This window comes from Rhea americana, unplaced genomic scaffold, assembly GCF_003343005.1.
Source record: "Rhea americana isolate MKP2758 unplaced genomic scaffold, rheAme1 scaffold_91, whole genome shotgun sequence".
Classification (NCBI taxonomy): domain Eukaryota; kingdom Metazoa; phylum Chordata; class Aves; order Rheiformes; family Rheidae; genus Rhea; species Rhea americana.
The window spans coordinates 2,642,194-2,668,885 of NW_028187100.1; the positions used below are offsets into that span (position 1 = coordinate 2,642,194).

The 26,692-nt window shown below is 41.9% G+C and overlaps 1 protein-coding gene across 2 annotated transcripts in view; it reads left to right on the forward strand.

Annotated features, from left to right (window-relative positions):
* The first annotated feature begins 1,105 nt into the window (after positions 1–1,105).
* PRR5 (proline rich 5) overlaps positions 1,106–26,692 on the forward strand; it is a 71,211-nt gene continuing 45,624 nt past the window's right edge. Inside the window, exons 1-2 of one of the 2 annotated variants that reach the window (XM_085324430.1) lie at positions 1,106–1,131; positions 15,606–15,719. In XM_085324430.1, coding sequence (XP_085180556.1) covers positions 15,616–15,719 — 104 coding nt within the window. In that variant the 5' untranslated portion in view covers positions 1,106–1,131; positions 15,606–15,615. Of the gene's footprint in view, positions 1,132–15,588; positions 15,720–26,692 lie in introns of those variants that run through there. The other variant, XM_085324429.1, reaches the window with a different exon arrangement.

The following is a 26,692-nucleotide window of genomic DNA, read 5'->3' on the forward strand; positions in this document are numbered from 1 at the left end:
TTTTGACTAAAATAAACAGTAGCAGGACGAAGCTCACATCTTTAGGAGCAGATGAGAAGATTGGGGGCATGAGCTGGTTATTAGTTCTCTCAAACTTATAAAAGATTGATTTTCAAATTATTTTTAAAACAGGTGAATTTATTTACACCCTTGCAAAGTTGGTATGAAATGTATGAAATGCCTCAAAATAGAAGCAGGAGCGTTTTGTATTCAGGATATACTTAGTCAAAAAAGGCATGTAAATATTTTTAGTTAGATTTAACGGTGTGTTGGAGCTAGTGCAGATGGCTGTACAAAGTACAAGGCATTGATGAACCACACTCAGAATGTGCGTGTGTGAATGTGTCTGTCTGTATATGTATTACAAAAATAAGATTTGATGTCTATTGACCAGTGATTTAAAAAAAATCTTGAAGTTATAAAAATTTTTATGCTGAGGCAAGGAGTTGCATAATAAATTCTGTGCTGCACCGAGATACCCAGTTTGGGATCGTTTGTTGTGAGATGCACTTCAAGTCCAGCTCTGGCCAGGCAGTGATATCAGTACCACTGTCTGAAGCCCTAAAGCAAGAATTTCCTGTATTTCTAAGTGATACCTTTGAGATTTTTGGGGCCCCACTGAGCTGCTGCTTTTCAAAGGTGACCACCATAGATCATGCAGAATGTTTCAAAGCTTTTCTCTGTTACCSCCTTGGTTTTGGAGTATACAGGTGCTTGCGATATGTGTGTTAATGGAAACTGCCACTCTTGCTGGTGATATCGCTCTTAACACTASTGTCAGTGAGTCAGTCTCCTATGAAGAAAACAAAACAGTTTGAACAAAAAAGTATAAGAAGAAATGTACATTTATAACAGTCATGAGGTGAAACAGCACCGATTAATTCACTTATTTGCACTTCTTTGTGTGTTGGGTATGAGCTTATTAGTGTACTCTTGAGAAACAATTCCTTGATTAGCGGTATGTGCAGTACTACCTTTCAATTTTCTGTTACAGAGTTGCCTTTTTTTGCAAATGGCTGAATTTTTCAACCAAATTGTATCATCTGTCACAATTTTCATGTGACTGTTGGAAACCTGCTGCAGAGTCTTCACTATCTGCTATTCAGTCCTRCTTTCTTCTCCGTTTTGCAGGTAAGCAAATGTTTCTGCAATACTATCTGCAACTGTAAAATGTTTCCAGTATCAGACCGCTTCGAGGGTTCATTTTGTTGGACTGTCTAGGATTAACATCTCTCCTGCAACATCTCCTGCAGATCCCACTGTATTTTCTGCCATAGAAAAATATGTGAATAACAGTGCAATACTCTGTGATTTTTAACATCAGCTTGTGTCAGCCTACCTCCCTCTGGTTTTAGTGCAGCTTTAAAAAATGGTGGACATAAACTTTCCGTTGTCAGTATAGTTACAGCTGTATCAGACAAGGTTGGGAGCGAGCAGTATAGAAAATTGCTGAAAGTTCTGCTCTCGGAGCAGAGCTTCTAAATAAAATACATCTCTGGGGGGCAAAAAAACCATCAGAAAGCTGGAGCAGGTAATATAAAAGCTCTGGTGTTACTGCTTTTTAGATCATGGGCTACGTTGAGCTGATTGGGAGGGTTCAGATGCTGCTCCCCAAGATCATAGTCAGACAACTGCTACAGAGAAGCATAGAGCCACCTCGCTGCCTGTGCACCGAAGTGTGTGAGGAATTCTCAAATGACCTAAATATCATTGATGTGTATGGAGGTATGGTGAGACGCAGCCCCCAACAGCTAAGTGGTAGCAATACCTTAAACAGCCACAGCTATTGCTGCAGTGGTAATTGGGCACAGCCATCCATCATGTCAATGCTAGGTAATAGTCAATTCTAGGACTGGATTCCTGTTTGAGATTTAAGGTTTTGGGGAAGTAMGGAATTTTACAGATTTCTTGAAGTTATTTTCAGAAAGCACTAGTCATGTAGTATGGAGAGAGATGGATGTGTATGTGTGTGTGTGTATTTATGTGAAAGAAAAGTAAATGTTCTTAATCTGTCTTTGATGTTCTGTGGCATTTTTTTAATGTTACCGTCACATGTAGTAGCTCTTATTTTTTCAAAGCAATTTAGAAATTTTCTCAGAAAACAATTGCCAGTTTCCTCCACCAAATTCATGTTCTCTCTGAACCTATTAAGAGATTTATTTTCTCTTCAAGATTTATTTACTTTATCATTAAACTGCAGGGTCTAAACTCTGCCATGGCTTCATTTTTTTCTGTGATTTTTAAGCAAAGAAGCCTTTTCAAAAGGGTTCTCCTTTAAAAAAAAAAAAAAAAAAAGAAAAAAACTTCGATTTTGAATTGTTTTGAGCAATCCATGCTTTCTTCCAAATTTACATCAAGCAGTAAATGATGAGCATGCTTTCTCCATGATAGTTCATTACAGCAGTAACTGGATTTTGCTACAGTGCTTACTTTACCTCATCCCAGGCTGCTAAAGTGTAAATACTCATGATGTACCCTGCAGCTCCCACTGAGYGCTTGTGCCATATCCAGTACAAGCATATGTCTTGCAGCAGAATTTAATTTATCTTTAAACTGAACACAGATGCTTAAAAGTGAGAGAAAACATTTTCATTTCCATTGCATCTTTTTTTCCAAGGGTTTGCCTAAGAAATGAGTTAGCAGATCAATAGCAGAGATGGGGATTTGWCAGCTATTCATACTACAACTGGAGCTCGGCAGTCTCAGGTTGTGAAGAGGGTTGGCACGAGTATTGCTGTCTTCCTGGGCTATTCCTCTGCAAAAGATGAGGGAAGAATCTGAATATAACTTTGTAGGGGAAATTTCTGCTACCTATGCCCATATTATTTCAAGCATAGATAGAAATTTCTGGTTCCAAACTTTGCAGCTTTCTCTAAAGCATCTATCCATATTTATTTTTAAGTAAGTTGGTAATCTACCAGCTGATTTACTAACTAAATATGAGTGCTGTCAGCAACAGCTCTAAATATTGCTGTTAAGAGAATTCACTCATTGCTAATAAAATAAAAACTGRCCTAAATACTAAATATTCTGAAAAGTTTTCCCTGTGAACACTCCATCTTTGTCTTGTTATTTCAATTTTCTCTTGATATATTGAATAACTGCATTTACATCAGAGTAAATAGAGAGGTACATGCCTTGTCTCTCTAGCAGAGTGTTTGCAAACTATTGCGCTGTACATTGTTTAGGGATTACTTTGTAATCTGTAACACTGCTTTGACAGCCAGATGGGAGTTCTCACCAAGCAAGGCATTATTAGACATTACGCTATGAGTAACTTACCAGCACCCTGACAGAGTGTTTGCTGCCTAGATGCACCAGTGTCTTATGAAAAAACAATAACCCCCTACAGCAAACCCAGCATTTTATAGCCACTTGTGTTTTTATTACAAAAGCCATAACTTCTCATTTGCTGGCAATATAATAGACTTTAAGTGCAGCATTGTATTCAGATTTTATATTCCAACAGTGTGCATATTTTTACAGTTAAGTTTATTATTTGCTCTTCATTGTGGTATGATGTAATTTAAAGGTGTCAGTCAGGATTCTAGTCCTGTTCTAGTAGGGACTGTAGAAAACAAATATTRAAGGTTCTGGGCCCCCATTAGTTTATATCTACAGGGCATAGCCTTTGTAAACATTTGCAGAAGTGTAACTTTCTGGATGTTTATAGTCCCATGTTATTCAATGGCAATGTCACAAGTTTCAAACTCAGCACGTGCGCAAGACGCGGCATGTCAGTGGCCACATCAGAAACAGCAGAGCGCTGTGTTTGTTATGCTTGCAAGGACAGAGAAATCAGTGGAATAGTAGGGGGATAATGAAGGAGGTTAGCACCACTAACTATTGTCACAGCTGGTCAGCATTCAGTCTTTTCTCAATTAGTATAATGAGAAACTCCTGGAAAAGTAACAGCTCTGCTCCCTTTTTTCTCCTCCTCCAACAATAAGAGGTGAACATGACACTATTTATTGGTTAATTCTCCTTGTCTTCTGCTTCCCTGGGTGTTACTCTTTTTTCCTAGAAAACTCAGCTGATTCCCTAGCCAGAAAAGATGCCCATTACCAACAAATCCTGTTTGCTGTCCCACGAAAGCTCTGAACTTTGCCCCTTTCTYTGAACTCTGTGATGCCTTTGGCCAATCTCAACAGCAGACACCCGTGGAAATACTTCCTAATTGAATAGCTTCCTCTTTGAAATACCAGTTGAGTTTGTAAACCAAAGACAGGTCCCAAGAAGTCTTTTCACCTAGGGTCAGAGCATGTTCTCTGGGGAGTGAAACCTTCATTAGTTGGATGCCAAATTATTTGCTCTAGTGTCGTGATCAATCAGTCTATTTTACTGACTGTGATGAGATTCATCTCATCTGATTTTACATACATGCCTGGTTTTCTCCAGCAACTCTAAAATGAGGGATAGATTTTCCTGTATGTTTTCACTTTCAGTCAGGTGAATACCCCTTTTGGATCATTTCCTAGTCACTATTGTTGAGTGAGCTTAAAACCCAGAAGGGCCAAGGCAGAGTTGACAGAACTTACCTCAAGGGTTTCTTAGTTGCACCTTCTAATTCTAAAGGCCCAGATTACTGTATTGCTGTTGCAGTCATGAGCATCCCATCTCTCTTTACAGCTCTTGAGAACCATTTAACTAAAATAAAGGAATGATTTCAAGCGTTACGCCAGTTTTCTTCCTTTTCTTTATTCACCATCTGAGTAAAATACAGACAATAATACCTGCATTTGTTAAGTGTAGATAAAAGCATAAACATTTCTATTTATCTATCTGTCTAACTATTTATAAAACAACAATTTCACCTGTAAAACAGATAAAATCTTACATTTATTACTTTTAATCCTGCTATAAGTAAAGGGAGGAGAAAACAGTATGATTCATTCCTCCTTTTTGCCCAGCTCCAYACAAAAGTAATCGAAACAGTTTTCATAGAGCTAAGGAAATGTGGACAAGTCACCTCACTGAGGTTTGAATAATCTTCCAGAAGTTAAAGAATGAGAATTGCCAAAAGAAAGCCATAAAAAGTCATAACCAGGCACTAAAATCATTATGTTGGTTTGAAAATTGTTTTTTTTATTATTTCTTTAGAACTTTGTGTTCTGTTTTCGCAGTGAATTAAAACTGTTAAGTGTTTCAACAGCTGACATTGATCCTTAAATTTTATTTCTTGAGTAAAGTAGTAAGAAAATTAAATAGATAAATATGAGCAAGAGTTGAGGTCCAGGTCATATTTTCATTAAGCCTCTTAACTAGGCCTTAACAAAGTAGCTAATAATTTTGGATGCCTTTGTTTTTTGGCCACAAAAGTTCTGATAGAAAAAGATAGTTGCTTGTTATTACGGATTCAGCCTTAAAAAATTAAAGCTCCTGTAACTTTTTTTTTAACAGTACTAGGTGCCTTAAGACAGAGTTGCAAAGCATTTTGCCTTTTAAAAAATGTTTTGAAATGTTTGAAACAGATTTTCTGTTTGAACTAGATTTTCTGTTAAAAGCATGGGTTAGGAAACAGCACACTGCAGTAAATGAACACTGGAAAATTGTATTTTATTGCAGCAGAATAAGTCAGAAGTATTTACCTTTCAAATGACATACTAAATTCTTGTATTGAATAAACCGGAGAAACTCAGATGGAGTCCATGAGCCAAAAAGATTAATTTGAAAAATCATTTRTCTTTATGCCAGCCTAAGTCAAAAGTTCAATTCTGGATACTCTCATTCCTCAGCGTTCAAATCTGGGTCCAAAAGCTTCAGTTGGAGCCAGTCTCTAAAAAAGGTGACTAATAAAATGAACATCATACTCAATACACACACCCCCACAGACCCATCCTTTTTAGCATGTGGAGTATTTGCTGAGGGCCAGGATTGTTTTAGATGTATCATAGAATCACAGAATGGGTAAGGTTGGAAGAGACCTGTGGAGATCATCTAGTCCAACCCCTCTGCTCAAGCAGGGTCACCTAGAGCATGTTAGATAGGGTTGCATCCAGGCGAGCTTTGAGTATCTCCAGAGAAGGAGATATAAAGTGATTCACCTCTCTCTTCTCTCCTCCCTTCTCCTTGCCTCCCCACACCTTTGTGCTAGCTCCTCCTACTGCTGCACAGGCAGATGTTGCAGAAAGGAAGACAGCAACTTTTTACTGAAAAGGTGAAAAGTTTCATTTTGCTTTTTTCCCCAGCTCTATTTTATCAGTCAGAGCAGAAAGATTTCTTAACTCATGCAGGCAAATGGCATCCAAAGTGTCTCCTAGTGTGGGTTTTTTAAGTACATTCAGCTATGATCACAGCTGCATATCCTTGCAGTTCCACTAGTCTGCAAGGAGCAGAATATGTTTTTGCATTTTCCTTTTTTTCAGTATTATTCAGTGGTATTCATTTCCTAGAAAGGAATATCCCTTTTAGGAGAGAGACTTCTACAGTTTTATGACCTTTTATTTCTACAGTAGAAATAGGTGAACTCATTTGGAATAGATAAGAACCAAGCCAAAACATTACACAGAACAAAATTAAATCCAAATCTGACCTTTCTGAGGCTCAGAAAAGAAAAATACTTGCTTCCCTTTATCTTCTGACTGATGCCCTATGATTACAAGTACCCAAATATCATGGTAGGGAGTAAGTCTGTGGATGCATGTCCTGACAACCACACCCCTGCTGCCCACCCCAGTCTGCCCCCTGTGGCACATTATTCTGCCCAGTGCAGTGCAAAAGCACGCCTCACCCTCCAACACCTTCCCCCTGGTGTGCATACATACCTGTTGCTTTACAGCTTCTTCCCATCAGATGTCATCGTCAGAAGTCATCAGGCTGAAACCTGGTAGGTAGCTCAGATGCTCTGAACTGATTTTAACCTTAAGGATGGATGAAATCCACTTTCGGCAGGAGACAGAAGCTTCTTCTGTCCTCTCCCTCTCTTCTCAGTGGCTTACCTTGAAAGTGCCCAGTTGGTGAAATTTGGTACCAGCTTATTTCTAAAGATTGAAGTACRTTAAAGGAAAACGAGGCAGGGATTTGAATGTGGAGCTGACCCACAGGATGGGCTTACCCTCTCATGATAGGTTTTCAAAAACAGATTTTTTTTAAATGATTTTCCCCAAATGAAGTATATTATCCAGAATGAGGTTCAAACAGGTGCTGGCTGGAAGCCCTGGACTGCCTGTTCCAGGGCTTTCAGTACAAAGGAGCCATGCATCTCAGTAACGTGGCCCAGGACTTTCAGTACCAGGATCCCAACTCCCCATTTGGGAACCTTGTTTGAAGTAAGTCCTTCAAGCTCTCTGCTTTGGAGTGAGGAGCTGAACATTTGTTAAACTGGGTCTGTATGGGCTTTAAAAAACTAGTAGCCCTACAGCAGCAAGCCTGAAAGAAATGCCTCGAAGCCTAAAAATCATTTAGGATCTTACCATTTTTCTGTAAAAAACAGGAATTTTAATTTTCTACAYATTTACAGAATTTGAAGTATTTTGTAGTGAAAAGTTAATACAGCCTAAGGCTGAAGAAGTGTTCTTTGGAAATGACTAAGGAAAGTGTGATGGACAAGAAAGCTTGAGCAGCAGAAGTCGTCAGGAATAGCAATGATACTAGAAAGCTGCTGGAGATGCACAAAACTTCTGCATGAGCAGCTCTGTTCTTTCACCTTACCTTACCTCTCCAGTAGTTTGAGGATGCTGATGCTTTCAGAGACTGTAGGGAGGGAGGAATTCTTCAGTTAATTTTCTAGTTGTTACTACCCTGTGAGAAAAAAAAAATGTTTTCTGGAAGGAAACGTAATGGAATTTCCCTTACCTCCCTGATAATGAGGCATTCCTTCCAGATGATAACTCAGATGGTGATGTCATGTTGATGTCTGCCTGAAGACTGAGGCAGGCTAATGGACTGGGGAGAGAGTGAAAGGAGTTTTGTCAAATCTTACCATTGAGTCTAAAAAATTTGAGATTACCTTTGAGATTAATTGTTTCCCTAAGCCTCTTGAGAAAACACTGACTTAGCAGATACTGAGAGATTATATAGTGCTGGACCTGCTGATCTTGTGGAATCAAAATTTAAATGTGTGAGTGTAAAACCATTTGTGAGAGGACCTTTTGTACCACTGCTGTGTTCACTGCCCATATCTCACTCTGCAGGGACTGCTTCAGCATATGTGTATGGAAAGATGGCAAGATCATCATTCTGAAGTTTCTTGTGAAATGTCCAACATGCTAAAAGCTACCAAATCTAACCACATAGTCAGTAATTGCACTTTTGGATTTTATCTCTAAAATCTCTCTGGAAATTATTCCATTAAAAACAAGATCCATGCAGTGCCAAAGGAGAATGATAGCTCCTCTAAAAAAAATCCATTTRTATTGCAGGCTAGGCTTTTGTGACTTTTACAGGACTGTAAGATTCGTTCCAGAGAGCTATAGCACTGTTAAAATAACAGTAGTGTAATACCATCAGAGTCAAAGAGCCCCCAAATTTGCAGAGCTGTCTCTGGCATTGATCAGTACTGAAGTGACCTCCATGAATTATGCACAGGAGGTGGCAGTAACCTCAAGGCATGGTTCATGTTTCCAGTCATGATCAGATTTTACTGCCTTAACAGTAAAGCCAGGATATCACTTGTTGCTAACAGCTGGCCACTAGTGCAGTTTATTAGAAACTCAGCTAGTTACTGAAGTGGGCTCTTTATCTTGGTGACCTTCCAAGGCAATCAGAGCCTTCTTGGAAGACCTTGAATCAGAAATGTTTGGATATAAGAAAAATAGCACTGCACAGCACACAACACTGAGCTCCCAGGGTTCACAGATTTGGAAGGCACTGTACCATATATAACTGTAGAAGACAGCACTGAGATACTGTGGCTGCTACATCAAGGTCATGGTGTTCTGGGATCCAATTAAAATTAGGCAAGATATGCAATTCAGGAAAGAATTCACACAGAGTCAGGAAGAAAAAGGTCATACACTTTATGAGCTTTGTTACTTTGTAAGATTAATTTCCCAGTATCTCATGATCTTGTAATAAAAGCACCAAGTATTTTAAACGTTTGATTTACTTACAGATCAGAACTGTCAAACTTTAGTTTCTAAATCACAGTTAAAGATTTGACTAGTTTCCATTTAATAGTAGTGTGCTTGCCTTGGCATTCGTATAATACACGCTGCAGTGGGTTGTGAATTTGGTGAGTGGGCAGTACTCAAATCTGCTATGGCCATGGCTGATGCTCAGCAGCGCTCCTTCTTCTTTGGAGGTGATTTGAATGGGAGGTGGTCCCATACAGGTCCTTTAATTCAAAGCATTGATCCTTACCTCCTCCAGTGTAACTATCACCTTCATGCTAATCACTGCGCTGACTTTAACTCCCAGAACCTGCAAAGAGATAATGGAGAACAGTATGAGCTAGGGGAATTGCCTTTTGATGGAAAACTTGATATTTTGGATGGGGCTGCAACAGGCCTTTTCCAGGCTACCTGTCCTAGTTCCTTTCTCCTGGAGGACAAGGATAAAAGATTTAGCAATCTACTGTATTTTAAGTACTGTGWATATTGTTGTGTTTTGTAAACCAAATTATCTCCTGTGAAAGGGGAAGTGATTTCATGGATGTTTTGAGCAAAGATTTCCTTACAGATATTACTGGATTCGTGTCCTATGCTGTTGTAGGTTAATGACTTGGAACTCAGTCTGAGCTCAGGGCCCTATTTTGCTAGTTATAGTTTAGAGTGAAAAGGCATCTCTACTAGAGAAGAGCTCACAGTCCAAACAGACAAGGTAAAGAGATGATTCCTTTAAAACTACTTGAAGAGTGGTTTGCAAACAGTGTGTTAGCACCAGTGGTTTTGTCTCCTTTTTCTTCTTCCTTTGCATCTCCTTTTCATGTTAAAACTCTTTCTGAGTTTTTTCTTGAGAAAGAGTTAGCTAACCAAGAAAGTTAAAAGGAAGAGGGAACACAAAAGCAAGGATTGAGGGTGAAAAGAAGGGAGTAAGGTGGGGAGACTGARAGGCACAAGCAGCCAGTGAACAGATATAATATGGTGTCCAACAGAAAAATGTGAAAAGAAATGATGATTGCTGAGCTACAGATCTTTGTTTCTGCTGAGAAAGTCTCCTARGCACAGCCTGTTACTGTCTCTCGTACTGAACAATACTCTAAGGGAATCACGAAAAYTGGCCCGGATCCTCCACAGATTGTATTGATTTTGGGTGTCCTTATTTGGTGCAAGTCTATCCCCAAGGCAGGCAATGGAAATGCAGCAGCCATCCATGGCTGGCTGCAGGTCAGATCTGAAGTTATGTAGGATGGGCTGCATTTGCGGATGTTACTGCCAAAAGGGCGAGGGAGGCCAGATCATTGCTTTCTAGCAGTAGTCAGAGGACTCTTAGGTGTCACCTTCTGCTTGCTTAGGAAGGAGTTACAGTCTTTCAGCATTTCTTCTTGCTCATAGCAGAAAAAGGCAAAGAAGCCTCGTGTGAGTTCTTGCAGAGAACTACATGCAGAGAGGGAACAGATATCACAACTCTGCTTGAAAGAGAGAAAGTGTGTGGTCATGCAGGYACCATCCATCACAGGGCACAGAAGCACGAGAGCGCACAGGAGATGTTTCTGATGTTGTGGAGACAGCCCCATAAACCCCAGTCTCCTCCAATAAATCAGTGCTGAGCTGTGGTGAGGATTGAAATAAAACAAAGGACTAACAAAACCTAGACTGTCCTATGACCAGCCTCAATAGATGACAGGCAGAAACTGTCCTTGAGAGCGCCTTTATCTCCAGAGGTTGAGGCGAGTAAGTGGGATGGCGGGGGAGGGAGGGGTAAATAGTTGCCTCTTTGGTTTTATACTTTCTTTATTCTCTTTATTCTTTGTTTTCTGATGATAAAAGAGCCTTCTGTGGATATTGTAGCAAAAGAATTGATGAGTCATAAGGTTTGCAACTTCATTTTCCCCTCCACTCTTTCTATTTTTTTCCTGATGGTCACATCACCTTCCCCCTCCTCTGCTGGTGCAGCAGGACATGCTGTGCCTTTAAGAAGTGTGGTTTTTCAGAAGACTAATTCCTGAGCTTTGGCATCTGTTGAGGCATGCCCTAAGTTTTGTGSTGTGGTTTATGAAAAACTAAAGTGCATTTCTCTTGTGAGTTTTTTTAACTCTTTTCTGCCATAGCTAAATTTTGCATCTTTGCTCGCTACTTGCAGAGGACATACTATTCAGCATTTCCATAGGGATTTCTGCTCTGTTCCCCTAAAGAGGAGAGGAAATAAGTAAATTAGTGGGAGGCTTTTTTCAATTAAAATTTATCTTCATTGAATTATTTTTTAAATGGCAAAGCTCTGGTGAATAAAGATGACGTAGCAAATTCTCTTACTGATGATATCCTCACACTTGCACCGTTATCACTGCAGTGTTAACCTGCCATTGTAATAGCATAACTATATAGCAGCAGAAAAGCTGGCCCAGAATAGTCATAGCAGCTTGATTGCGAGCTACATAAATTGTGGATTTCTTAATGTTCCTGTCCATAAACATGTGTGTCTTTTGCTTTCTTTTTCCTCTCATCATAGTGAAAAAGAAACTAGCAGGAAGACAATATGATGGTACTGTAAAGATTAATAAAACATTAGGTAAATTAAAACATTAAAGTGTTTTTAAGCAAAGGCAACCAAGCTTGTGTTTTGGGAGAGATCTGCCCAGAATTTCTTTTTGACATTTGCAGGGGTCAGCAATGTGGTCATTAAACCACAACTCTCACTTGGAGCCTTGTGTACATTATATGCATACCACCAGCTTACTACACCATTACCCTTGGTGATTTTTTTTAAAAGCTATATTTACTATGTGGCCCTCAATGTGTGTCCTACCATTGTCTTACAGCAGCAGCATAAAACCTCTGGAACAGTCAGCACATATTCACATACCTGTGCATTATTTTAGGCTTCGAGATAGCTCTGCGTGGACAGGCTACTGCAGCCATGCAGAATTCCCCATACCTCTTGGCGTTTTGTGTAGGCTTAGGGGCTTACTGTGCAGAGTCCTCTGCAGCCTGCAGGCCCAACAGATGAAAGAAGACTTTCTGGTAGACAGGCCTGTTTTCATGAGAAAAAAAATGTTGCAGAGGGAAGGGAGGGTACCAGAGATAGCGCTGAATGTTCCTTCTGCGCTCTTAGGATTATTGTGTGTCTTTGAATAAATCAGTTAACCTTTGAGCTGCAGATTTCTTGTGCATAAAACAGTGATATTAGCAGTGTGTATGGCATGCTGGGATTAAATGAATTAATGTAACAGTACTTTACAGTCTCAGCTCTGAAAATGTGCTGAGTGCAGTTGTTCTATTTAAGAAGCTTGTGGTGTTCATTACGGAGCCTACGGGAGGGCCCCCGTCAGTCCACCGTCCTTCCCACCCTCCCAGTCATCCGGTCGGCTCTCCCATCCTTGTTCATGACCAATAGCAAGCAATCTCTGCTGTTTAGCCTCTTAATCCTGAAGCAGTGCAGTATTGCGACAACTCTGTTAAGAAGTGGCTATGGAGGAACGGCCACCCTGCAACCCCTGGTGAGGAGCTCTCTCGTCTGCATCCCTCTCTGGCCTCACARGAGTACCACACTAGCTCCTGAGCGTCCCGACAGGAGTGTGCCGTGGGGGGAAGTAGCCATCCAGGGGGCTCTCAACAGCTCTGCCACCCATCTGCTGCGTCGTCTGGGCACGTTGCATCACCTTTCTCTTCTTCGCTGTAGACAACGAAGTGTGGATCATGCATTTTGCCTTCACACCCAAGAGCTGTTCAGGCTGATTTAATGAACGAATGAGAAGTCAAGGATGTCCATGGAAGAACGGCACAATGTACATGTGAAGTATTACTCTGTAACTGTGGGTGGAGATTACCTGTGTTGAAAATAATATGTTTTTATCCAAATCAACATTTGATCAGGTAGAATCATAGGTCGGAGGAGGAAGTGCAGACAAAGCCTGCCCTTGTCACTTCAGCCGGAAATTTTAGAGGAAACTGGGGTGCTGCTTCTGCTTCTTCTCCCTTGTCCTTTGGGCATACATAGACTTAGAGTCTAGTACTGGTTTCTGAGGTCGATGGGCTGACAGAAATAATCTGACTTCTATAGATGTAGTATTTCAAGATACAGAAAGAAAGAGGGTTTTTTTTCTTCTCATAAGATTTAGTGTTTTACAGGGAAGCCAAGCACTGCTTTCTGCAGCATTGTCCGGTGTATCAAAGGTTGACACAGCAACTCCTTGGGTTCAGTCAAGTTAGCAAGCTGAGGATTTAAAGAAAGAGAAARCAATTTAAACAGTATTATGTAGTTGCTGGCATACTGGGATCATCAGGGTACAGTTTATAAAGTCTCTGGTGCTATCAAGGGAATCAGGAGTTAAAAATTCCGAAGATATAATCCAGTATAATCATGTACTGTAAGGTRTAGCAAATTGACAGAAGTGAGAAGCAGAAAAGGTTTACCGTCCGAGCTAGGTGGAAAATGAAATTAGATGGAAGAGTATTACCACAGGTTTATCTAACTGGTTGTTTCACTAGCAGGGTAGGTGCACGTTTATCCAGTCCCTCCCCAGAAACTCAGGTAGAGCTGTGCTGCCCTGCTCTCCCTTGCTGTATTAGTGACAAAAACGGAGTGCCCTTCATCCTATTTGAACAAAGCAGTGTTCTGCTGTATCTATTTTTGGTCACTGATTTGTATGCTGTCGAAGCCATCTCATTGCGTAGAATACAGTGATATATTGTTGTGGTTGTTTTTCTTTTGCTGCTATGTGCATAGTGAAATGTTTGTTTGTTTGAAGGATTTAAAACATCTGGAAGAGATGAGCAATTGCAATGTCTTTGTACACAGGTTAAGTTTGGAGCCATAGATCCCTTCCAAACTGCAATATTATATGCCATCTACTGTGATGCTCATTTGTGTAGTACTGATATTTGCTTTGGGAAGAACAACCAGTATAAAGCTAGTTCAAACAGTAGGTTGCTACTAGTACTAACACTGGCCTAAGTTAAGAATGGATTTTTCCCCAAATAGTTCTGCAACTGCTTCCCATAATGAGAATACCAAATACGAATTTTAGAAGTAAATATCTATATGTAGCAAGCTTAGCTGAGTTTTGCAAATAGTGAAAGAARTCGTTTTTTACTAAAATAATGTCCATAACTGATGCACATAGGGCAGCTCTCACTGTGAAAAAAAATCAGTTCTCCTGTAATGTAAGCACTGAGGTGTTTGGACACAAGCAAATCTAAACATAGCCTGGATCTAGGCAACAGATTATCATGAATAAAAAGTGGAGGAAAAAAGCAATTGTAAGTTCCACTGTATTCCAGCCACCTTCTACTGAGTAGAACCGTACTCTGCAAGGAGTCTGTTAGCTTTTACCAGGGTATCTGCAGGCAAACGCCTTAGCAACAGAAGTGCCGTTCTTACACTCTAGCTCACTCTATCGCATTTTTTTTTCTTTTGAGAAAGCTAATCTCTGTATTTTTTACGTTGCTTCCCAACAGATGAGAAAGGCACTTCTGAATTTAAATCAGAATCTTGAATGACTGACAAGAAGCCAAACATGGGCTAGTCTTGTAGCAGCATATCCTTTAGCTCCAGTGCGGCAGTCAGAAAGAGAAGATTTTTCCTTTGAAGATAAGGCACCAGGGGTTTTTGTAGAAGCTAAGTATGCCCAGAGTTGTGCAGCTGTTATCTCAATTTTTTTTTTTAAAAAAAAAGACAAATCATCTAGCTTTTTTATGCACAACCAGAAATTCTTCAAAATGATAAAGCCAAACTTCCACTTTTCATTTCATCTTTTTTTTTTTTTTTTTTTTTTTTTTTTTTACTTTCAGTCTTGTGGCTTATGTGGCACTTTCAGCTTCGGCAGCCTCTGCGGCAGGGGGCAAGTTTGTGCTGTGTGCATATATGGGAGAGGGTGAGCGCGGGAGTGAGCGTATGTCTGTGTATGAGTGCGAGCGAGCGAGAGCGCGTGTGCGCGGTGTCGTAACGTGGCAGGGCACAGGCAGTTATGAAACTTTCCAATAAAGTCTCCGTGCGTCAGTATCGGTTGCTTGGGTGGTTCTTTTTTTTTTTTTTTTTTTTTTTGTCTGTGGCCCTCCGGTTTCATTTGCATTTGTGAGTGCAGCAAGGGAGACAGGGAGAAATGCTAGCAGCCCCCCCCAAGGCAGCTGAGGAGAAGGGCAGCTCCCAGGCCAGGTGGAGCACGCAGCGTGCTGGATGAGCTCCTCACTGCTGGGGCAGGCGACCCGGGGAGGGGAGGGCTGTGCCCTTTGGGCAGCTGCTGGTTAAAAGGGGGCCCCTTCCCAGCATTAAGGCAGCAGCGAGGAGTTCTACTTTTATTTTTTAAAAGGACTGGAGAAATTATTAACCACAGCTTATGACGTCAGAGTTGATCTGATTAAAGGTTTGTTTTCTTGCTGGCAGAGGTGTGCTCCGTAGAGACTGGTTCTCTCTTCTTTTTTTTTTAAGTTTCTTTTTTGAACAGCAAACGGAGAGAACTGCTCGCATTGCTGCTGCTGCTCCGGCTGCGTGTGTGTGTGTGTAAAAAGGATGGTGTATCTGTAGCTGCCACGCGCAAACACACATTTGACCATGAGGACTCTTCGCAGGTTGAAGTTCATGAGTTCGCCCAGCCTCAGTGATCTGGGCAAGAGAGAGCAGGCAGCCTTGGATGAGCGGGGGACCCAGCAGCGACGGGCCTGCTCCAACGCTACCTGGAACAGGTAAGGTCTTGCACCGTGTACTTACTCCCCTGGAGCCTGGCAGCTCTCCGTAGCAGCTGGCGCGATTAATGCACAGGTATCCTCTCGCTCAGCTTCATGGGCTAGGGTGGTTTGTTCCTGGCTTGGGAATGTTACAGTACTGCGGGCTTCTGCGGCAATCATCTGTTACACCTACCAGAATACACGCTCAGGAAAAGACACAAGCGGCTTTTTTCAAGTCGCTGTTAACCTTTCTCAGAAGGCTGATAGAAAACAGTTTCCTGCAGATAGCTCAGCTGGCTCTTCGTTGTGATGGACAAGGGCTTGTTTCAAAGGAGCCAGCCACAATTACATCTTTGCCTCATTCTGGATGTTTTCATTCAAGATTTATTTGCTTTGTTTTAATGAAGAAAAAAAAGATAGATATAGTTAAAGAGTTAAACGGCATATGAATTATCTATAGCTACACACACACACACATATATATAGCTGTTTGTTGATCCAGATATGACAAAGCCTATTCAGTTTACTCACATTAATRTAAATATCTTCGTGTGTGTTTAGATGAGGAAGAATAATCCGTGATGGTTTTCTTTACCCTGTTTATAAATTTGAATTCTATTAATGTTTGACAAAAACAACAAAGAAACCCAAACAAAACAGGAAAGTCGACGAATGTTTCACTTACAGTAGAAATCCAGAAAGCATCTTAATGACCTTTTCTGTGACATTCATCTTTTAAAGATAAGTCTAAGTCTTCTCTAAGTCRTTGGGAATTATATTCTTTTGTCCTTTTGAAAAATGAAATGTCATTTGCTGGATCGCCTGGCTTGGAAAGTGTCATCCATAATGTTTATAATTGTTTGGAGATCCACTTCTAGGAAGAAAAATATCAGTTAATTATAGATGTGCTTATTAAAAGTATCTCAGCTCTGAGCAAAAAACAAAACAAAACAAAAAATTACATCTTCTGTCCCTCTCACCTCAGTATTTGTACACTCATGCCTTTATTATGAATTATTTGTTGAATGCCAGCAGCACACTAAGCACTGAAACTATTCTAGTCATGAAAGAAAAAGAGTTTCTGCTGGGAGTATCCTGCTATTTAAATAACCCAAGGATGCTGCAGAGGTCTGCATGGTAGTGCTAATTAAAGGCTAGATATCTTTGCTGTCTTGGCTCATGTCAGTTAGTTCCTCACTTGGCCAGTAGCCCCACTGGAATCAGCAGGGAATAAGATACTACTTGGTGTGAGCCAAGGTGACAGAGTGTGATCCTCAAAGGTTTTTCAGAATGGTGTGCTGACAGCTTTTATTGGCAGGGATTAGCGTTTCCAGGTCTTGTGGGGAAGTGAGTTGTCAGCACAGATTTGAATGGGGAAGGAATAGGGTCAGTGCCAGGCATGGTGGCAGGAGGTTCCACRTGCAGGGACAAGTTGGAAGAAGTCCTCATTTGGAAGCAGTAAATGTTCCTGTTTTAACTGGTATATTGCAAGGAAAGTCAAATTAGAGAGTTTTTATTAAGTGAATTGGAGAAAAAGGAGAATTTGTTGTTTTTAGTTTGGACRTGACAGGTATAGTCCTGGCCAGAAGTGGTTTTCTGTCAGTTTATTTCTTGTATGTGCATTTCATCAAAATGATTAACCGMGTGTGACATCACATATTACTGAAATAAGTGTCCGTGAGTAATCTTGTCACCGCTTTGTGTGAACTCGAGCCTAACCTTTCTTTCTTGCCATGACTGGCCTGTCCCTTGGGCACTGCTGGCACTGCCATCCCCATAGTCCTGTGGCACATGCCTCTGAAATCTGTAGGGAAACTCTCACAGAGCTGCTGCCAGAGGGCACCGAGCCTGAGCCACCCGAGTCGGCAAGTGCATGAGAGGGCATCTGCATGCCTGCGCTAGCTGTTTCCCAAAGCTGTGACGAGTAACGTGGATTATAAAAGAGCTGTGCTGCATGGACTAAATGAAAACCCTTTCTTTCTTACTTAATAGCACGAGGCTTTCCCCAGAGGGGAACAGAGAATGAGGGTACTTCTTCTTTCAGACATAGAAAGGCTCATAACCTTTCTTGGCTTTAAGAATCTCAGGTATTCTACAGGCTGTAAAATTTGAATTTATACTCTGGAAAACCAGGGATTAAATGATACTAGATTAGTTGGACTAAGAAGTTGTCTATTGTAGCTTCCACCTATGACCAGTGTGTGCCCATTCTGGCATGTGTAACAGGGCTTAATACTCAGAGAGTTGGTCTTTGCTCTCCTTGAGAGAGCCAAATATCAAAATCCCAAACTGGGCTTTTAAACTTGGACTCACTAGAAAATTCTGTTGAGTTTTGAAAATATTAGGCTATGAAATGGTTCCCCTTCCTCCCCGCACCCCATAAAATTAAAACACTTGTCCCAACGAAGGAGTAGCATGCTGTATTTTGATTTGTGGAAATATTTGAGCTTACATACAAAAGAATCATTTGTGTTGTTTCATTCTGTGGAATAGTGAGCATTCTTGCTGATGAAGGAAGTCAAAATACACCAGAAGCGCTCTTCCCTCTCACCAAGCCTGGCTGTTCTATATTTAAATGTACTGTTGGTTTCTTACTTAATGTTAGCAGCTGTGCCTGGGTGTGGTGCATATGCATCTGCTTTTGAAAGAGGCTTTGAACCAAGTTAATCAAAATTGATGTGGGGAAAGGTAAAATACAATCCCGTGGCAGACCCAGCCCCACATGGGACTGCTGAGAAAGTCAGTCCTTGGAGGTGGATTGGAGGTGGAGAGAAGGGTGCCTCGGCCTTGCTGAGGCCAATGTGCAAACTCTGCCAAACAGGAGCTTTGCCAGTGGGACCGGACCTTCTGCAGAGAGCTGCTCTGTTGCTGTGAGCTCACTGCTGGCTTGATAACTGTCATCTGGCTGCCCGGTGATGTCCTCTCCATCAATGCTTAGACTGGTCTCAACCCTATGACTGCTTGGGTGCATGTTGCTTTCTGAGACTGCAGGAGAGCAAACGGCAGGAGCCTGACAGCAGGGCTCAATTTGCACGGGACACATAGTGTTTGTTCCTAGCGAGGAAGGTTTCTTCCTCCCTGACAACTTTCTTTCACCTCAAAGCTAAAATGCTGCAAAACTTCTTGAAACTGTTAGATCAAAGGGAAATCGGGTGCCCACGGCTGCCTGCTGTTATGCAAATTAGACTTTGTAGCATGACTTCTTCTGAGTTTGCTCTCCCATGAACTCCAAAAGCTCTATACACCCAATTCACCAGCAGTGCAATTTAACCAGCCCCAAAGAGCAACCCAGTGGAACAATACAGTTTCATTACAGCTCACAGAATTTGCATTGGATTAAAATAGCTTAAATTTTTTCACTAACATTGTCTTTGATTCCTTTTTCTTTTTCTGTCCTGCTTCAGGCAAAAGATGAGGGCTGAATGCTGACTAAACCAATCGGACCGAGAAACCTAGGGTTTATAATCTTTAGCTTGCTAGCCAGAGGGGCCCCTCTCAGGGCAAATAAAATCCATCGAGAGGTTTTCATTGTGCCTAAACTAGCGCAGGCTGCCTAATCAGGGCTTGATACCGTCGGAGGTCTGCTGTGGGAAAGCCTCTAGCAAATGGCACTTACATCCTTTTTGGTGTAAGAAAAGAAGAAGACTCATAGAAATGTGAAGGAGTAGGAGATAGCAAAGAAAAGGCAAAGAAAATAAATCTGAAAGGCCTGTTATATTAGTAGATCAGCAGTAAATCTGAGGAGACATATGAAATCGGAAAGAGTTTTATAGCTTGGGTTAATTTTTACAGGGTTGTAATACGCACAATAGCTAGCTATAAATTAATTTTTACAGTCATGAGAACCATATTTCGTCTTCTAATTAAAAATGAATGTTTGTTCAGATCACAGTAAGGCTTTCCTAATGGAGAAAACATTCCAGACCAGCATATTTATCTAATACTTCTACTATTAGAAATGTTCTCATTTCCAATATTTAGTGTTTGCTTAGAGATATCTCTGGCTGCCTGTGGACCAACTTTTGCTTTTTGGCTTTTTAATTGCAGCCCTCTTTGCAGGATTTGGTGTGAGTGAGGGACAGACCCAGCTGCACTGCAGGGTGGGGAGGAAGGGCAGTGTAGAGAAATGAAGGGACTTCACAGCTGGCAGCTACCACTGTGCATGGAGCCTGTGCTAGCCTGGACTACAGTAGCAGAAAGCAGGGAGAGGAGAAAGAATTACTCCTTAGCCCTCCAGACATATCTGTACTTGCTTGGGTACAGCTATAATTGGAAGTGAAAATCTCCTGAGTCCTACACTGCACAGAGGCATTAACTCCTTGGAACACCTTAGGGAAGTCCCTTCACCTGCCTCAACCTTTTCATATGCAACAATAGTCTTTATATTTGGTGAAGTTAGTGAATTAATGTCTCTGAAATGCTTTGAAGGCTTTGAGTTTGGCAGGCTGGTGTATTTTCACATGCATGATCCAGTGTATAATTGCAGCCTATCCTTCTTTGCAGATTGTTTTACTTTGACTAGAAATTTCAGAGATGAAAGGGAATTAGAAGCTGAGATCTAATTTTGAAATGGGCAGGGCCTCACAGAAAGCCTGTGGGATCCCACCAGGACTTAAGCTGTGATCAGTTCTGAAAATGGGGTTTACCAAACTGGATTAAGCTAATTCAGAAAGATGGACTTTTATTCTGGAACAAGAGTGTCTTCAAGAAGGCTTAGATGAAAGTATATCAGGTTAATTATTGATACATTAGCTATTCCAATAACTGTCCAACGTAAGATGAGTCCTAAGTCGTTTAGTCCCTTTTGAAAATGTTGCCCTTTAACAATGCTGTACTAGTAGTGTATGGTTATTCATACAGTATTGTTTTTGCTCACTGACTGTTTGCTTGGAGCTCTTTAAACAGGAGAATTTGCAAACAGTAAACAAAATGCTGTGGTATTTTCACCTATGCTGTTTGCATATGAAGGTACTGACTGATTTAGAGAACAAAAATTACCTGCAGTCTGTGCACAAACAAAAACATGGGTCATGCCACCTGCTTTGTCAGGAAATAACAAACTGAGAGGACCATGACCATGGTCAAAGCAAATAGATGGTCCAAATTCAGACAGAGACTYGTGACCCCAATTTTGCAGTTGGTCCTCAACTCTATGAGCAAACTCTTTCTGAACTAACAGAAAACAGTGCTTTAATCATAATAGTTTTCCTCCTCAGTTTCTTAGAAATGTCAGTGGAAGAACAAGGATGACACTTAAATACCAGAGGGAGACACTCTCCCACTTAAAAAAGCAGTGGCATCTGGGTGGTCAGTTAGAAACCCAAGTGAAGTCTATGTTTTGGTGATATCAGGTGAGTCAGGCAGTGGCTTTGTATTGTATAAAAATCATCATAATAAACCCCACCCTCTTGGTTTTGGCACTCATACGGTGCTGGGAGTGTTGGCAGAATCAAACTTTGTGCTTTGGAGATTTACACCTTCCAGATCCTTCCTGCTTCCCTTCCAGATCCCTGTGCATGGGGGAAGGCTGTGCTGCTGCTGTTTAGCTATAGCTGTTCCTCACATTTTGGGTTGCAGAAGAGCAAGTCTCACAGCCTTGTTCTTCTCTAAGGAGTTAGGCAAATGCAGAATGAATAGTCTCTCCAAAGAGTTAGCTGAAATGACATATTCCTCTGGATAGTTTTTTAATGTTAGGAATTCATATACCTTCTTGTTTATGGTTTGTTTTCTTTTGGCAGTCAACTGCAATCTGTGGCAACAAGTACAATACATTGCTGGAGTCGTCTCACAATTTGTCTTAATTCTAAGGACAAAAATATGATAATTATCAAAACATTTTTTTATCTTTTTTCTTTCTTCAGAATTGCATTACTGATAAAGCTGACACAATTCTACTAAGTTCTTAAGTTTCCGTAGACTTTCATTTTCTATTCAAAACTGGTCTTTGCAGTTCTCCAGCCCTGATTTCCACCTCTACCGACAGCCTACTTCTGTTATTCTTCTCTCTTTCAGTATCTAAGAAAGAACCCTGCCCACCCACTGACCYTTGCTTCTTCCTAGGCTTCTTTCTGCCCCGCTGCTGGTTTCTCCACACATTTTCTTCCTGTGCATACCAGCCATGGTCTTCAGACCRAGAACGACCCATGGCTTACATTCATACGAAAGGGTATCTGCGCAAAATATCTGCACAAAGTATCCTAATGCTTGAACTCAGGTTAAGTGATAGTACCACAGCAATTCACCTTGATTTTTTTTACCAGCTGAGGAGCCAGCTAATTAATTGATACTATGCCTTCAAGAAATACCATAATCCTAAAACTCAAGGGCAAGAAGGAGGACCCAGGCAACTAYAGGCCAGTCAGCCTCACCTCCATCCCCAGAAGGGTGATGGAACAGCTCATTCTGGATGTCATCTCCAGGCATATGGAGGAAACGAAGGTGATCAGGAGTAGCCAGCAWGGATTCACCAAGGGGAAATCCTGCTTAACCAATCTGATAGCCTTCTAKGATGGAATGCCTGGCTGGGTAGATGAGGGGAGAGCAGTGGRTGTTGTGTACCTTGACTTCAGCAAGGCTTTTGACACTGTCTCCCATAACATCCTCCTAGATAAGCTCAGGAAGTGTGGGTTAGCCAAGTAGAYGGTGAGGTGGATTGAGAACTGGCTGAAAGGCAGAGCTCAGAGGGTTGACCTCAGTGGCATGGAGTCTAGTTGGAGGYCTGTGGCTAGTGGAGACCCCCAGGGCTCAGTCCTGGGTCCCATCCTGTTCAACTTTTTCATCAATGRCCTGGATGARGGGACAGAGTGCCTCCTCAGCAAGTTTGCTGACGACACCAAGCTGGGAGGAGTGGCTGACGCACCTGAGGGCTGTGGTGCCATTCAGAGAGACCTGGACAGGCTGGATAGCTGGGTGGGGAGGAACCTCMTGAGGTTCAACAAGGGCAAGTGCAGGGTCCTGCACMTAGGGAGAAATAACCTAGTAGGCACGAGTACAAGGTGGGGGCTGACCTTCTGGAGAGCAGCTCTGCAGAGAAAGACCTGGGAGTGCTGGTGGATGACAGATTGACCATGAGCCAGCAATGTGCCCTGGTGGCCAGGAAGGTCAATGGTCTCCTGGGGTGCATTAGGAAGAGTGTTGCCAGCAGGTSGAGGGAGGTGATCCTGCCCCTCTACTCAGCCCTGGTGAGGCCACATCTCATGTACTGCATCCAGTTCTGGGCTGCGCAGTACAAGAGAGACATGGAGCTACTGGAGAGAGTCCAGGGTAGGCTACAAARATGAYCAGAGGGCTGGAGCACCTACCCTCTGAGGAGCGGCTGTGAGAGCTGGGCCTGTTTAGCCTGGGGAAGAGAAGACTGCGGGGGGGATCTTATCAATGTGAATAAGTACCTGAAGGGAGGGTGTCAAGGGGATGAGGACAAASTCTTTTCAGTTGTCCCATGTGACAGGACAAGAGGCAATGGGCAGAAACTGAACCACAAGAAGTTCCACCTGAATGTGAGAGGGAATTTCTTCACTGTGAGAGTGACVGAGCCCTGGACCAGGTTGCCAAGAGAGGTTGTGGGATCTCCTTCTCTGGAGATCTWSAAGGCCCGCCTGGATGCAACCCTGTCTAACACGCTCTACGTGGCCCTGCAGAGAGCGGGGAATTGGACTAGATGGCCTCCAGAGGTCATTTCCAACCATACTTATTCTGTGATTCTATGATATGTGTTCTCTTGCAGTGTGAGACTGCAGACTAGATACTGTTTCAAACGTGCACTGCTCAGACACACAGAGCTTCTGTGTGCTTCTTATCCCACCAGAAAATACTTAGTGGGGACATTAGAAATTGGTTATTTCTTTAAGCAGAAGAAAGTGCAGTGCTACAAGAGCAGAAGGTTGCATCTTTCACATTTCCTTGGAATATGTGCCTACTGGAACAAAATAGTAAACCAAAAGCATTCATAACCCTGTAAATAAAATAGTCTGGGGTCTGAGCTCTGTTGGAGGTTGTTGCCCTACTTAGTACTCAGCATGGGCAGTTCAGGATCAATTTTTTTTTCTGATCCCTTCTAGGACTGGGCTCTTTTTGCATCCTCTGCTCTGCTTTGTTCTTGTGCCTGTGATCACACATTTACACACACAGCGACTACAGACAAGATGGTCATAGTAATACCAGTGTATGAGTGCACCCTTTATTAACTTTCATGTTGTAAAACAGTTACAGAAGAGAGTTTATAAAGCGTTTGCAATKTAGGTTGAACTACTGAAGTATAAGTTTAATTACATACATTATGACTTGAGCCTCAGTGGAGGCTGGTGGCAGGCATAAATAAAGRAGATCCACCCACCTCAGGTGTCTTGCAGGACTTCTGTGTGTAAGCAGCAACTAAGGCTTACTTATGGTACAACAAGTTGTACCATTCTGACTAAACCCTTTTAAACAAACACTCATTACAGAAACCACRGTATTGTTTTGATTTAAGCAAGGGGTTTTGGTTAGCTTAAGGTAACTAAGAAGATTTAAGTTAAGCATTTTACTGTGCTGACACCAACTTTTGCCACCAATAGCATCCCGATGGTTCCAAATTCTCTCTGTTGCCTCTGGAGCAAGTGTCGTGAACCAGATCACTGTAACATTCTTGCACCGTCTGCAGTCCAGGGCAGCATTGCTGCACCTGGCAAGAAGGTGCTGCTGTTCAGAGCGGGAAGGAAAGGCAGCTGGCAAACATAGCAGGGCCAAAGCTTGTCATTATGGACAAGGCAGGTTTTCCCTGACTGCACAGAAGATCCCAGGCAGATTAGATCCCCACCAGGATGTTTTAAGTAGATGCAGCTCTACTACAAAGGCAATAACCTAAGTGCTTACAATCTGTCCCCCTTAGCTCTTGTTTAAAAAGCTCTCTATTATTTCTCTGAGGAGTAATAATGGACCTGTTAAGCTGGAAAGAAAAACCTCCCCCTCATTTAGAAGAGTGCCAGAGTGAAAGAGAGGGAGCAGACTGGCTACAAGGAGAGATTTAGTCATCCTCTGCAGCAGRATGGCAGGGAACATTGCAAAGTTCATTTCCAAATCAGAAGAGCATGTAAAGACTGCTTGTTTTATCCAGTACATTAATCATACTTCACATATTCCTCATAATGTTAAATGCACCCAAGTTGCTTCACTGTATACCAAGGCATTTAGCTGCTAATTTTGGAATAATTGTAAATTGAGTGTAGCTGTTCAAACCAGCCAAAATATGCTGAGTTGGATTATTAGTGTATGTCTGTGTGCATGAGTGTATGGGGGGAAGAGGGACCACCGCATGTGTGGAAGTGTTTAACACCTTGAAAACATTGTCGGATGAACAAAAGAGAGATGAGAATAATGATTTCTACTTTGATCTGCTTGTGCGTTTCTCCACAGTGGSTCATATCCGTCACCAGCCACTTTCCAGCCACTTTTGATTTTGTTTCTCTACAGATGAGTGAGGCTGAACTTTTCAAACAGTGCATCTCTTTACTGTTCAATGTTGCATCTGCATTGCTAATCTGTAAGTGAATAGTATCAGTTTTACCTTCCTTCCCTTTGCTCTGTTCTCAGCAAGCATTAAAAAGGTTTGTCTTACTGTGAACCTGAGAAGGTTTAATGTAGGTGTCTGTGGTCCCTACACACACTGAAAAGCCTCCTGCCACAGTGCCTGCTAGAAGATCCCATCTTTGTGATAACTTGTGATAGCAATTATGTGTGGCTGGATCCAGCCCTGGAGCCGACTTCAGGCTGCAGCTGCCAGGCTGAGCACAGATGACAGCAAGTATGTAACCCTGCAGTATGTTCTTGATGAAGTCACTGAAAGGGCCGCCTTCTACTCCAACTGAAACTTAAAAGAACTTGATATTTTGGGGACTTTGACTCCATAGTCATCGTGTTCTCTTGCTCTTCTCTTGGCTTTTTCCACAGTGCCAAGCTTCCCTCTGTTATCTTCAGACAACACCATTCAGATGTGGATGGTCCTGTTAATGTTGCTTGACAGTTTTTTAGCACCCAATCTGTTGAGGAGCACTGCAGCCCCCTCAGGCTTACTGTTGAAGCACATTTTTGTAACATGGAGGGAGATTTACTCTATAGTCACTGAAGCCAATATTCAGAAAATGCTAGCAAGATGTCGAGGATTGTCCCCACCTCCTACCATACCTATTAAACATATCTTTCATCTGCAGGACTAGACAATATACAATCCCTCTCTAAGATGGCAATAGCAAGTCTTGTTCTGACCCTATGGTGATACGTTAGACTTGCGGAATGCTATTGAATGCATCTGAAAGTGCTGCTGAGCTTTTCTGCTAGTAGAAACCTGGCTTTTTTCCATTAGACTTCTGCTGAGCCAAACTCACCTTTGGCTGTTCTCAAGACAGTCCAAACCCAAATCCTGGCACCTTCAGGACAGGCAAATCTGGCTTGGTTTTGCTTTCAAAAGCTACTTGCTTCTCCTTTTCACTGGGCTGCAGCACAGTGTGATCAGAGAAGGGTGACTGCAGAGCTTGGAAGAACAGCGTTGCAGCATCACCAGTAAAACCAGCCTCCCAGGTGGATTTGCATAGTRTAGCTTTTGGTTCTCTGAAGATACTTCACTAAATATTCTAGGGATGGCTTTCATACTGGTGGCCCCCAGTTGTGCCCTTCTGTGGCTCGTTGTTGCTATTCTGTGCTTATGCTGGGTGCAGCAGTGCCAGGGTGGGAGGTGCTGTGCAGATCGGATGGAGGARGATTGGGCAGAGCAAGAGTTCTCCSCTGTGTGTTTTGGATAAGCCCTAAGACGCCATCTCCCAGTCTCAGGTGCAATGTTAAACAGGAAGAGTCACATCCTGAAAGTTGTATTTTCCCTTTGTAGTTGGTAGAATTGTTAGGGAAGAAGGATAAAGTGCTGACAGTTTGAAGAGCCCCCCCACCCCCATTAGCACAATGATGGCATGGTATTAGTACTGCTGTTGATAATCATACTAGTACTCATCACTTTATTATGCTTT